The 13,891-nt window shown below is 42.5% G+C and overlaps 1 protein-coding gene across 41 annotated transcripts in view; it reads right to left on the reverse strand.

Moving 5' to 3' along the window:
• Positions 1–13,891, reverse strand: part of ATE1 (arginyltransferase 1) — a 244,120-nt gene that overhangs the window by 146,413 nt on the left and 83,816 nt on the right. For all 41 annotated transcript variants that reach the window (XR_014827025.1, XR_014827014.1, XR_014827028.1 and 38 more), the window contains one exon: positions 12,094–12,193. Coding sequence is in view for 24 of the 41 variants with exons in the window: in XM_084995701.1 (XP_084851827.1) it covers positions 12,094–12,193 (100 nt within the window). In the remaining 17 variants the exon portion in view is untranslated. The remainder of the gene's footprint in view (positions 1–12,093; positions 12,194–13,891) is intronic.

A 13,891-nucleotide genomic window follows, 5' to 3' on the forward strand; every position in this document is an offset into this window, starting at 1 on the left:
CTGTAGAAGAGAGTGGCCACTATCATACTAAAGTTGAATGAGGAATTTGTTCATTTAATGGAATCAGTGCTAAGTCTGAAAGATGGGAAGCTGGGATGTTTTTCCGTAATACAAATATAATGACAGAAATGATTTGCCATATTCATTAAACTGGTATGTGCAGGGTGGTGCCCTAAAGAAACTAAAAGTAATTCTACATCTGGGAAAAAAATTCAGTCTTTTTTTTTTTTCCCTTTTTTTCGGCCACGCCCATAGCACACATTAGTTCTAGGCCAGGGTTTGAACCCAAGCCACAACAGCGATAATGCCAAATCCTTAACCGCTAGGCCACCAAGGACCTCAAAAAAATTGTCTTGATCTCTATACAAAAACTGATTTCAGACAGATTACCGAATTGTGCTGCTCATGGGAGTGTAAATTAGTATAATCACTTAAAAAAAAACGCTGGGCAGTGTGAACCAAACTAAACCTGACTCTTCCCACCACCTACAATCCTGTGATTCCACATCTAGGTCTATACCCATCAGAAATGCACACCTATGTTCACCAAAAGACATAAAAAAATGTTCATAGCTGCTCTTAGATCAGTCCATTAACAGGAGAAAGGGCATAAAGGCAACGCGAATGAACCAGCCATTGCTACACACCAGCACGTGGGTGAATCTCACACACACACACACACACACACACACACACACACGGTGCGGAGTGAACCAGCCAGTCCCCAAATAAAACACACTCAGTGATTCCATCTATGTAAAGTCGAAGAACGGGCATGAAGATTGTGAAAATGTGTCCAGTTGTTCACTTAAGAACAGCACACTTCTTTTGTGGACACACACTTCAATGACAAGTTTACTTAAGAAAATAAAACTACGGAGACGCCAGCGAGACAATTCACGGACAACATCAACTGTACTGCTGAGGTGGGACTCGTCCATCTTCCCTAAGCCAGCTCCCAGCTCCCCACGCAGCTCTCACTCGCGTTCCCTCCCGTCCCAGGCGCAGCCACCCAGCTGGGTGTCTGCCCCCCCACGTCACACCTGCCAGTAAGCCCACTGAGAACCTTCTAGCTGCCAACGAGTCGGCTGGGCCCTGGGGACAGTGACAGGTAAGACACGACTTGCCCAAGGAACTGACGAGGAGGAACCACATCGGATCACCCTCCTCTGGCCGTGGCCCCCGGCGGGACGTTTCAGACACAGGAGGCCTTCCACACACGCGGACTGCTGAGCACACTCCGAACAGCAGGTGGCAGAGGAGAGCCCCAGATGGAGTGCTCAGAAATGACCGGGGTTCACGCAACCGCAACCGGGGAGGGCAGCCCCAGCCTCCACAGGGAGGGGCTGGGTGGGAGGGGGACACAGAGGAGCAGGGACAGGCACTCGGCCTGGAAAGGGGGCTATGACCTGCACCCGCCCGGATGAGGGCAATACCTTTCAGAGGTGAGAGCTGGCTCAGGCGTGGAGGAAGGGAAGGTCAAGGGTACCTAACACAGTGCCCGGCAATCAGAGATGGGGCTGCGAGAAGCAGGACAGCAGGCTTTCTTCCTCAGTAGGTCAGGACGGAACTGGGACGCGAGTGTTTTTCAAAAGTCCAAAGATGACCGCTGTTTTTCAAAGGTTAGGAAGTACGTTGTGTATCAAGCTTCCCTTTCATTGTGGAAACAGAGATGAGGAGAAGGATGGGCGAAAAGGCACGTGATTAAACATGTTCTTATTCCCCAGTTAACGTTTACTTTCCATCTATATGCGCGCGCTTCGGGTTTCTCTAAGATAAAAAGTTATACACACTTCATCATAAGTCTGATAAACAATGCCATTTATATGACTTTTGGGTCTTCAAAGGCTTCTTCATGTTGCTAAAATTAAAACGTGAGTTAATGCAAACTCTGGGCAAGGTAACCAAGTTGAGCTTCAATTTTCTCAGTGATTGAGACGCTTGGAACACATGACCCTTAAAACATGCTTCTGGCTCTGATGACAAAATTCCACACGTGAAGGCTGAAAAACCAGAATACGTGATGAGCATGTTATTCTCTTTCCTCCCACTGCCTGTAGGAGGCATAAAAAATCCTCTTACTACAATTATCACGTGGTAGTTTTTCTACTGACCACATCTAATTCATGGGACGTTTCATTTAACATCAAGAAAAATAGATGCTGAGTCAAAAACTCCGGTGTTCTGTGCTGTGGGTAGGTGATGAGATCATTTGTATTTCTTTCAAACCAGCAGTAGCAAAGCCACTACCACATGTACCCAAATGTATCGCCCTGGATTGCAAGATTGTAGTTAAAAAAAAAAAAAAAAAAGTACTAATTTGTCTAGTCGGGAAGCTTTGAAAAGCCTGGGGATCTCAGTAGCACAGGATTTTGCAGATGCTGCTCTGTCAACTCTAGGGGGTTTTTTGGTAGGTGCTTTTTTAACAGTAAAATGCCGACTACCTTCTTTTAGGCAAACCGATGCACAATTCCAGAGGTGCTATTTAACCACAACGGAGCTGAGGCATTGAGTTTAAGAACGATTAATCACAGATGAATTAGCCTTTTGTTTCTCTTCCGACACTTCCGAACCTTTTTGAGGTTTCAACTATCTGATGTCTGGCCATGCCATGATACCAAAGCAGGCTGCCAGAATCACTGTTTACTTTGGCCTGCTTACAAGTCTGGAGAAAGAACTCAGTCAAAACACCTCCTTCAGATCACAGAATGGCCTTACAGCAGCAGACTGAGGGACAATATGGAGAAGAGACTTAAAAATGATTCCTAACCCTACTTCCATATACTCCAATTTTCACTTTCAAAGGAAAAGGAATAGTTTGGAAATGTATGAGAAGGTGTCAAAATAGAGAATATAAACTAAGCTTTATGTGCAAATATTAAACATTTGAAAGCACAGGGCTATTCATTTTTTTTTTGGAAAACTAAATGTGTTTATGTCTCCAAAGAAGCCATACAGATTTAGTTTTGGAAAACTAAATGTGTTTATGTCTCCAAAGAAGCCATACAGTAGGCACATGAAAAGATGCTCAACACCGCTAATTATTAGAGAAATGCAAATCAAAACTACAATGAGGTACCACCTCACACCTGTCAGAATGGCCATCATTAATAAGTCTACAAATTACAAACGCTGGAGAGGGTGTGGAGCAAAGGGAACCCTCCTGCACTGTTGGTGGGCATGTAAACTGGTATAACTATTAGGGAAGACAGTATGGAGGTGCCTCAGAAAACTAAATCTAGGACTATCACATGATCCAGTAGTCCCACTCCTGGACACACATCCAGACAAAACTATAATGTGAAAAGACACATGCACCCCTGGGTTCACAGCGGCACTATTCACAATAGCTAGGACATGGAAGCAATCTAAACATCCATGGAACATTATAAAGAATGAAAAGCCATTAAAAAAGAGTGAAAAGGTGCCATTCACAGCAACATGGATGTAACTAGAAATTATCATACTACATGAAGTCAGAAAGAGAAAGACAAATATCACATGATATCATTTATATGTGGAATCTAATACCTGGGCACAAATGAACCTAACTACAAAATAGAAACTAGATTCACAGACTTGGAGAACAAACTTGTGATTGCCAAGGGGAAGTGGGATGAACAGAGAGCTTGGGATTGGGAGATGCAAACTATTACATTCAGAATGAAAACGCAATGAGGTCCCACTGCACGCACAGGGAACTGTATCCAATCTCCTGGGATAGACCACAATGGAAAATAGTACTTTTAAAAATGTATCTATATATGACTGAGACACTTTGCTATACAGCAGAAACTGGCACAACACTGTAAATCAACTGTAAGTTTAAAAAATCCACAAAAAAGACAATTATTTAAACCCATATATCAATTTTTAAAGTACATGTAATAATTATATGTACAAACTATATAATATGTACATAAATTATATATAATATAAATAAATATAATCCAACAGCTCAGTTTTAAAAAACACTGGTTTTTAAGCAGAATTAGTAACACAAACTTGCACCGTGTGTTCTAGGAAGTGACTCCTCCCATCCCCAACCGCCTTAAGTTAATTCCATTCCTCCCACTAGTGACCGGCTCAGGCACAGAAAAGAAGTACAACTCTGAAAAATGAAACGGTGACCTAAGCTAGCAGACTTCTTGGTAAGGTTTTTCTCCATCTTCAAAAAAGACAGTCATCACCTCCCACATGTTGGGACAGCTACTGTCAAAACAAACAAACAAACAGGAGTTCCTGCTGTGGCTCAGAGATGAATGAAATCAGACTCGCAACCACGAAGAGGCAGGTCTGATCCCTGGCCGTGCTCAGTGCGTTAAGGATCTGGCACCGCTGTGAGCTGTGGTGTCGGTCACAGACATGGCTTGGATCTGGCGTGGCTGTGGCTGTGGGGGAGGCCGGCAGCTATAGCTCCGATTCGAACCCTAGCCTGGGAACCTCCTTGTGCCATAGGCGTGGCCCTAAAAAGAAAAAAAAAAAAAAAAAGGCAGAAAGTAAGAGTTGGTAAAAATGTGAAGGAATTAGCTCCAGTGTGTACTGCCAACAGAAATGTAATGGTACAGCCGTTATGAAAAACAGGATGGCGAGCCCTCAAAAAATTACACAAATATTACCACATGATCTAGTAATTCTACTTCTGGGTATGGACACAAAAGTATTGAAAGCAGGGTCTTGAACAGATATTTGTGCACCCATGTGCACAGAAGCATTATTCACAATAACCCAAAGGTGGAAGCAACCCAAGTGTCCGTCACGGATGGATGCACAAACAAATACGACTCACACATACAGTGGGAGTATACTATTCAGCCTTAAAAAGGCATGGAATTCTGACACCTGCCATGACATGGAGGAACCCTGAGGACATTGTGCTATGCCAAGGGGAACAGGCCAGTCACAAAAAGACAGACGCTGTATGATTCCACTTAAATGAGGTCCCCAGATCAGTGGAACTCAGAGACGGAAAGCAGAAGGGTGGTCTTCAGGGGCTGGGGGAGAAGGGAATGGGGAGCTACGGCTTGATGGGATCAGAGTTTCAGTTCTGTTTTTTTGTTTTTCCTTTTCATGGCTGTACTTGTGGCATATGGAAGTTCCCAGGCTAGGGCTCGCATTGGAGCTACAGCTACACCATGGCCACAGCAACTCGGGGTCCAAGCCATGTCTGTGACCTACACCATAGCTCAAGGCAATGTTGGATCCCCGACCCACTGAGCGAGGCCAGGGATTGAATCCACGTCCTCATGGACACAGGTGGGTTCATTTCCACTGTGCCCCAACAGGACCTCCCCAGAGTCTCGGTTTTGTAAGATGAAAAGAGTTCTGGAGGCGGATGGTGGTGATGCCTGCACAGCAATGTGAATATACGTAACACTTCTCAACTGTGCACTTACAAATGGTTAAGATAAATTTTGTTATGTATATTTTATCAGAGTTGAAAATAATGCTTTTTATTTTGTTATTTTTTAGGGCTGCACCCACAGCATATGGAGGTTTCCCGGCTAGGGGTCCAATTGGAGCTGTTGCTGCCGGGCTACACCACAGCCACAGCAACGCCAGATCCAAGCCGTGTCTGACCTACACCACAGCTCACGGCAATGCCGGATCCTTAACTCACTGAGCGAGGCCAGGGATCGAACCCTCGTCCTCATGGATGCTACTTGGGTTCATTAACCACTGAGCCATGAGGGGAACTTGAAAAGTAATACTTTTTTAAAAAGAGACACAGGAGAGGATATGACTTTTTTCCTGAGTCTAGTCACCGCTGACGGCCTATGACGGCTAAAGGGCAGCACCACCTTGGACCTGTGACAGGAGCAGACCACAAGGACACACATGGCTGAGGAGGGTCGCCGGAAAACCACACCATCCACTCCCACCTCGGCAGGATGCGCCTCCAAGGAGAAGCTCTCCTAAGCTGGAAATATGTTTTCCACTCATTCCACCCAGTTCCAGTACCCAAATCAGTCCTGATTTACGCCAAACAGTACCAAGCAAGTCCCATTACAATGGCCACAAGTATGACAACACTTAGAGCAATGACAACACATCAGAACCATTTCCTTTCAATAATGAGTCTACTTTCTCGCTCTAATTAAATTCCTCTGTGACGACCCTGCGCCTTAACCTGAGACCACGGCCACAGACAAAACATATCGAAGTGCTGTTTATGTAAATCAGTCCGTATTCAAGACACACACAGAATAGGGAAACCAAAATAATTCAGTAAAAATGCAATTCAGGGAACATCATGCGTAAGAATATAATGGCTATACTCCAGCAAACCACGAGTACTCTGAGAGGAGACGCCACTGCAACGCATGCCATGCACGTTACTATGGAGAAGACCACGTGGCGACGGCCACCCTGCAGTACTCGCCGGGAGCAAGACAAGCAAAACCGAGACGTGTTATCACGTTAACAAATGCCCTGTAGGCCTCAGTCAGGGTATTAAATGCAATGCCTTATAAAGACGAATTCTCATAAACCACATACGGAAATTAAGTAATTCTGCCAAAACTCTTTCACACTGAGTTGTCAGAAACGTCTCAGATCAGTTCAGCTCAATTCAGGACATGAGTCTGCACAGCTCAATACGGAATGATTTCCATCCTACACCACGTGTTTCAGTCATTTGCTGCTGAGTAACAAACCACCCCAAAACTCAGAGGCTCAGCGATAACGAATGATTCTCCGGATGCTGTGAGTTGGCTCCATCTCAGCTGGGTGGTTCTTCTGCCGTCTCTCTTAGGCTCAACCATGCAGCTCCGTTTAGCTAGTTGCTTGGCTGGGGGTGAAACATTCAAGACGGCTTGAAGCCTCCCGCGTGGCCTCTCCCTCCAGCAGAGGAGCTGGACCTCTGACATGACTGGCTTCAAAGACAAAGGAAGGAAAAGGTCTGCCCTCTTAAGGCCTGGCCTGAAGTCCCGGACAGCTTCTTCTGTGGTGTCCTATTAGTCGGTGCAAGTCCCAAGGCCAGTCTAATCTAATCCAGGGTGAGGGAAACAGAACGCACCTCTGATGGATAAAGCAGCACACACAAACAGGGCATGGGGTAAGAGGAACTGATGATGGAAAGATCCAGGAATCACCTACCAAACAATGGTCCTTCTTACATAGAGATGGACTTGTCATTTCAACATGCCCTCATGATAGCTCACTACTCAACAAAAGAGAGCAGGTAAGACCAGCTCTTTTGTATATTTCAAACCTGTCACATACTTTAACTTGCTCTATGTCATAAATACATTACATGGTAAAGATTGTAATTTAATATGTCCAGAAAATCCAAATGAAATATTATTCTAGTTTCAGGCACGGTCACTTGGTGCCACTTTATGCTGAATGACAATGATCTATGTGCCCTGTGGATGTAACCTCCCTTTGGGCTGAGCCCACATCCATACCGCTTACAACTGTATTCCCCATCTCTACTGCGTACCAGGTACCTCAGAGATGGCTTGTTCTTAGTTATTTAAAATATTCTTATTTTAATATATATTCCTTTTTTCATTAATATCAAATAAAAACACTTCTGCAGATTTTTCCACGTACATTTTATAAGGTGGCAAAAATATGTCACTACTAATGCTTGAAAGTTACGCTACTAATGCTAAGAAAGAAGATATAATTTTAACTATTATTGTAGTTATATGCTAAATTTACCCTCATTCAATCTTGAAAATGAGAAATATTTTTAATAGTGGGCAATTCATTTTCTGTGAGTTTTTGTCTTCTAGTTCAAGACCTTCAACCTGCAGTGAGAAGTATTCATGCTTCAACCAACATCCGTCTTAACGATTTCAAACAGCACATTTTCTAGTTGAAAATTCCCACATTTAAAAGCAGTTGTGGAGTTCCCGTTTGGCTCAGCAGTAACAAACCCGACTAGTAACCATAAGGATGTGGGTTCGGATCCCTGGCCTCGCAGCCTCGCTCAGTGGGTTAAGGATCTGGTGTTGCTATGGCTGTGGCACAGGCTGGCAAATGCGGCTCTGATTTGACCCCTAGCCTGGGAACTTCCGTATGCCGCAGGCATGGCCCTAAAAACCAAAAAAATAAAAAATAAAAAATTTTAAAAAACAAAAAGCAGTTGTGTTATTCCCTCATAAACAAAGGTTCTCATTTGCTCAAAATATAATAAAATATCCTTAACTGAAATAAAAATATCTTTATTCTTCAGTTATCGAAAATGACTTCTCTTCAATTATGATGCAATGAAAATAGTTTAACTCTTACATTAAAAATACAAAAATGAAAAACATTACTTTGAGGACCCCAAAGTGTTCAGCCCTTTCAGGAAAATGCTGGCTTTTCAAAATTAATTTAATATTCACATATTTTACCATTTTTATCTCACAAGGTCACTAGAGTGCAAATGTTCAGAACTGTCTTTCCCAAGAAGTTACAATGTGAATACAATATAATACCTTGAGAAAATTTTAAGTTTGGTTTGAATGGTTAAACTGAGTGCCCCCCACCCACCTGCCTTTTCAACTCTGGGCTGTAACCTAGCTTTATAGGTTTTAATAGGGTTTCCAAATTCCCAGGTGATATTAATTTTGGGGATTTGGAAATGAGACAATGAGATTCTTGAAACCATAAGTTATCCTTAAAATACTTGCAATATTCTTCATACTGTTTACTCATTACTATGATTATCTTAAAAATTGCTTAAAAGGTAAGAAATATCATGTTTAGTAGCATAGGCATACGTTGTTTTCTAGCACTTTGCTTTACTGATTTTTGCAGATACTGTTTTTTGGTAATTTGAAGGTTTGTGGCAACCCTGAGTCAAAAGCAAGTCTATCAGCACCATTTTTCCAACAGCATTTGCTCACTTCATGCCTCTGTGACACATTCTGCTTTTCAAAACTTCCGCCAGTGAAAAGACTACAACTTGATGAAACCTCAGATGATGGTCACCACATTTTTTAGCAGTAAAGTTTTTTTTTCCCCCTTGCTTTTTAGGGCCGCACCAGCAGCGTATGGAGGTTCCCAGGCTAGGGGTCCAGTCGGAGCTACAGCTGCCGGCCTATGCCACAGCCACAGCAACATCAGACCCAAGCCGTGTCTGTGACTGACACACCACAGCTCACGGCAATGCCGGATCCTTAACCCACTGAGTGAGGCCAAGGATCAAGCCTGAAACCTCATGGTTCCTAGTTGGATTTGTTTCTGCTGCGCCACGACAGGAACTCCTAAAGTATTTCTTAATTAAGGTATACACATTGTTTTTTTAGATGTAACACTACTGCACATTTTAAGACTACACTGTAGTGTAAATAAAACTTTCATGTGTACTGGGAAATCAAAAAATTGATATGGCTTGCTTTACTGCACTATTTGCTTTACTGTGGTGGTCTGGAACTGAACCCCCAATATCTCTGAGGAATGCCTGTGTTTGCAGAGAATATTAAAACGCTGGGAACCGCCAGGCAACATTACTAAGGACTGTTTCTAACAACCTAACATTTGGATCTCTTACCATGTGAACAGCACTACACAGGAACCACAAATTAAAATCACCCATTTATGAACTTACTTTGCTTCTAGGTTATTCCTTGAAACATCATTAATACACTTTATATATAATATTTATTCGATTTACACTGTTAACAGCAGATAACATGGCTACGGCTACAAGGGAGATGGCTGATCAGACAGTGACTGTCCTCCCCCTTGTTAGTCGCCATAAATTCTTACTCACACGCCCTCCTCCAGGAAATGTGCTTCCCCATCATACCTACTCTTGGGGGGAGGGGGGTGCCTCTCTTCTCATGTAGTGAAATCCTTTCCTCTTCCATACCTTTTGCGGCAAGCCCCTCCTTCTCCTACTAGACCACTGTACTGACCTGGTTTTAAGTAAAGTACCCTCAGCTTTCACCTAGAAGTTTTAAGAGGAAGGTTCAGGATTAAACATGTTCACATTTCCAGAGCTTGCAGCCCTGCTCTAACCAGAGCAGAGGTATGTGGTTACTGCTGTTACGGCGGGCAGGATGGAGTCTGCTCCTTTACACTGCTCTATACTTTCCAGAGCTTTTACAGTGGGCTACTAATACTTAGAAAACATCAAAAGAGTTTCATTAAACAGGGTCATAAAACTTAACATCAAAAAACCAAACAACCCAATTTAAAAGTGGGCAGAGGACCTGAATAGATGTTTTCCCAAAGACGACATACAGATGGGCAACAGGCACATGAACAGATGCTCAAGGTCACTAATCCTAAAGGAAATGCAAATCAAAACCAAGACGCGTTATCACCTCACACCTGTCAGAATGACCAGTATCAAAAAGACAACACGTAACAAGTGTTGGCAAGGACGTGGAGAAAAGGGAACCCTGCGTGCACCACTGGTGGGAAGGTAAATTGGTGCAGCCTCTATGGAAAACAGTACGGAGGTTCCCCAAAAAACTAAAAACAGAACCATCAGACAGGCCAGCAATTCCACTTCTGAGTATCCTTCTAAAGAAAAACACTCATTCAAAAAGATACATGCACCCCTATGTTCACTGTAGCATCATTTACAATAGCCAAAGTGCCCGTCAATAATAATCAATAATAATAATCAAAATTAGGTTATTTACAATAAACTAAGTGCCCCTCAACAGATGAATGGAGAAAGATTGCTGTGTATACACACACACACACACACACACACACACACACTATTACTTAGCCATGAAAAAGAACTGAAAATTGCCATTTGTCACAATGTGGATTGACCTAGAGGATATTATGATAAGTGAAGTAAGTCAGACACAGTAAGACAAATACTATATGATTTAATTTATAAGTGGAATCTAAAAAACAAAGCAAATGAACAAACACACACAAGAAAGAAACGAGAGTTCCATCGTGGTGCAACAGAAACAGATCTGACTAGGAATCATGAGGTTGTGGGTTCGATCCCTGGCCTTGCTCAGTGGGTTAAGGATCTGGCGTTGCCGTGAGCTTCGGTGTGCGTCGCAGACGCAACTTGGATCCCACATGGCTGTGGCTGTGGTGTAGGCCGGTGGCTACAGCTCCAATTCAACCCCTAGCCTGGGAACCTCCACATGCCACGAGTGCAGCCCTAAAAAGACAAAAAAAGAAAGAAACAGACTCATAAGTGTGGAGAACAAACTGGTGGTTGTCAGAGGGGAGGGGAGTGGGGGCGATGAGTGCAATAGGTGAGGGAGACTAAGAGGGTCAACTTCCTTCTTAAAGGAAGTTATAAAACAAGCGAGTCATGGGGACGAAGTAGGCAGCGTGGGGAAAACAGTCAATAATATCATAACTCTGTATGGGGACACATAGTAAGTAGACTTACTGGTGACCATTTTCTAAGGTACGGAAACATCACCATGCTGGGATATCATTATACTTCAATAATAAAAAGTACAGTAAAATAAAAATAAAGAGAGTCATAAAGAGTAAGACCTTTTTTAAAAAAGAGAAATTCTGAAATATACTCAAATCTGACAATAACACAATGAATTGCAAAGTAAGACTGTGGTTCTCACTACAAAAAGCTTCATTTCTGGGGCTGCAAAGAGATTTCCTTAGGTCATTGTGCCCTGAGACAAAAATATTAAAGACACATCTTCCCATAATGAAAACCTTACAAACACTAGCCTATATTGTATTTATTAACTGCAAATATCTCACTGTTACACCGAGCTCATTTTTCTGGATTGTGACTGTGCCCAAAGGAAAGAAAGCTACAACTGAATGGATGGAGAAGGACCAGGGGGCGGGGAGGTCAGGACGCGCCAGAGAAGGCAGAGGCTGTGCCATCCCACTCGTGGGGCCCTCCTGAAGTTCTAGGACAGCCGGGCTTTCTACATATTCAGTTCAATTCCATGGACTAACCTACACTAAACAAGTACTAAGTGCCTATTTCTCAGGTACTGTTTTAAGCAATGAACAAGCTAGAGTCTATGAAAAATTTAAGACCCTTTAAACAATGATTCATGATTAAAGAATAATAATTCATGATTTACACCAAAAATAAACAAGCATGTTAAACTAATGTGATGAAAAACTATGAAAGCACAATTTTCGTCATTCGAATCCACAGTGCACGCGTGTAAAAACCAACTTTACCTTGTATTTCATCTTAGGACACGAATGAATGTAGAAACCCATATAATAATAGCTGAGTTGAGACGTCTTCTCATGAAGGTGCCGAGTAAAAGCAATTTCTCTGCCAAAAGGAGAACAAAGGTGAAGGTATAGTTAAATCTAGTTCCAATACCCAAAGTACTATTTAATTTGGCGAAATATTTGATACCATCTGACATTAAGCTACCAAAAAAGAAGTGTTAAAAGAAAAGCAGTTTTAAAAATACTCTAAGTTGATTTTTACTAAAGAGACACCAAAGGAACTATGTTGTTTTGAGCAAACGCAACCACATGCAGGTTTTACACTGCACTGGGCACAGCAGTGTATCTAAAATTCATACAGCATAGAAGTGCAAAAATCTATTTAAAACAGGTCCTTGTTATTCATGATCACCTGAATTGATGGGGTTAAAAACAGTAAAACAAATCTTAGAAAACTCAAAAGTCAACAAATTTCAAGAAGAATATTATTACGACTGTTTAAACGCAAACACTTTCAACTGTATGTGACATATTACCGTTTCCTATGTCTAAATGCTACTTTATTATTTATTTTCTCTAAAACTGGAGGGGGAAAAAACTACCTCACTGCTTGTTCTCTCTTAGTTGGCAAAGGTGAGGATTAATTGAACAAAGAAGCTGTGAGCAATGCCTATGCTCGACTTGGTTTTAATTTGTATCTGGACAAATGTGGGCACAAAATTCCATCCCACTTGCCCAACTGAATGATTGCTGCGTTTAGGAAGGTTTAAGCAAAATGTTAGTGCCTTTCTAAACTATGAGAAAAGTTGTTTGTTTTTATGTTTGTTTCTGGAAGGTTTTAATTTCTTTTTCTTTGTTTTTAGTAGCAATGGTTGCCTGAAATCCAAAGAGAGACTTATTCTTTAAGGGAATAGTCTGTGCATTTTGCAAGTTCAAATTTAAATCATTAAAGGGTTGTTACCTAAAAATTCGTCTTTATAACAAAAGTATTTCTAAATCCAAGCAGACTAAACATTATTAGGCTAAAATAGAAGCGATTCCTTTAATCCTAGAACTAATCCACTCTCGAGGGTCAAAGGGAAGAATCAGTGACATAACAATGGAGGACCACCCGGCTCTGGTGAGAATGCCCCACCTAAGGGCACTCCCTCACTTGGCTCCTCTCATCTCAGTTCACTGCATCACCACGTCGCCCCTAAGCTGTTCAGGCCCCAAATCTATGTACCATGTTTAACTGCTTTTTCCCTCTCACCCCCATGCCCAACCCATCAACAAGTCAAGTTGGCTTTATCTCCAAAATATACTCTGATTCTAACCATTTCTCACCACATCCACCTCAGGTGTTTTGGTCCAAGCCACTACTACGGCTCCTCTGATGACTCCAACATCCTCCCAACTAGATTTCCAGGTTCCGCTCTTGCCCCTCACAATCCCACAGAACAGCTTAGAGTCTTTTACAACATTAATCAGATCAGGTAACCCCTCCAAACCCTTCGCCCTCCCTCTGGGTTGGTATCACACTGAGATAAAATCCTTCCCATTACCTATGAGCCCTGCTCCACCTGCCCTGACCACCTGCCTCCCTGCCCTCCTTGCACAACACTGTCCAGAGCCTACATCACATCCTAGCCCATCAGACCTCCCTTCTCTTCATTTCAACCACGCCAGGATACCTGGACTTGCTGTATTTGACCTGGACTTTTAATCCTCAGATTTTTACATAGAATGCCCCTTTCTTCTTTCTTGGCTTCTCAGAGAGGTCTTTCCTGACCAGTCGATAAAAAAAGGGCCTCGTGTC

Source organism: Sus scrofa, chromosome 14 (assembly GCF_054392235.1).
Source record: "Sus scrofa isolate SSC_HxYL_T2T_F1_AM1 chromosome 14, Sscrofa_HxYL_maternal_Yorkshire_Landrace_v2.0, whole genome shotgun sequence".
NCBI classification, from domain to species: domain Eukaryota; kingdom Metazoa; phylum Chordata; class Mammalia; order Artiodactyla; family Suidae; genus Sus; species Sus scrofa.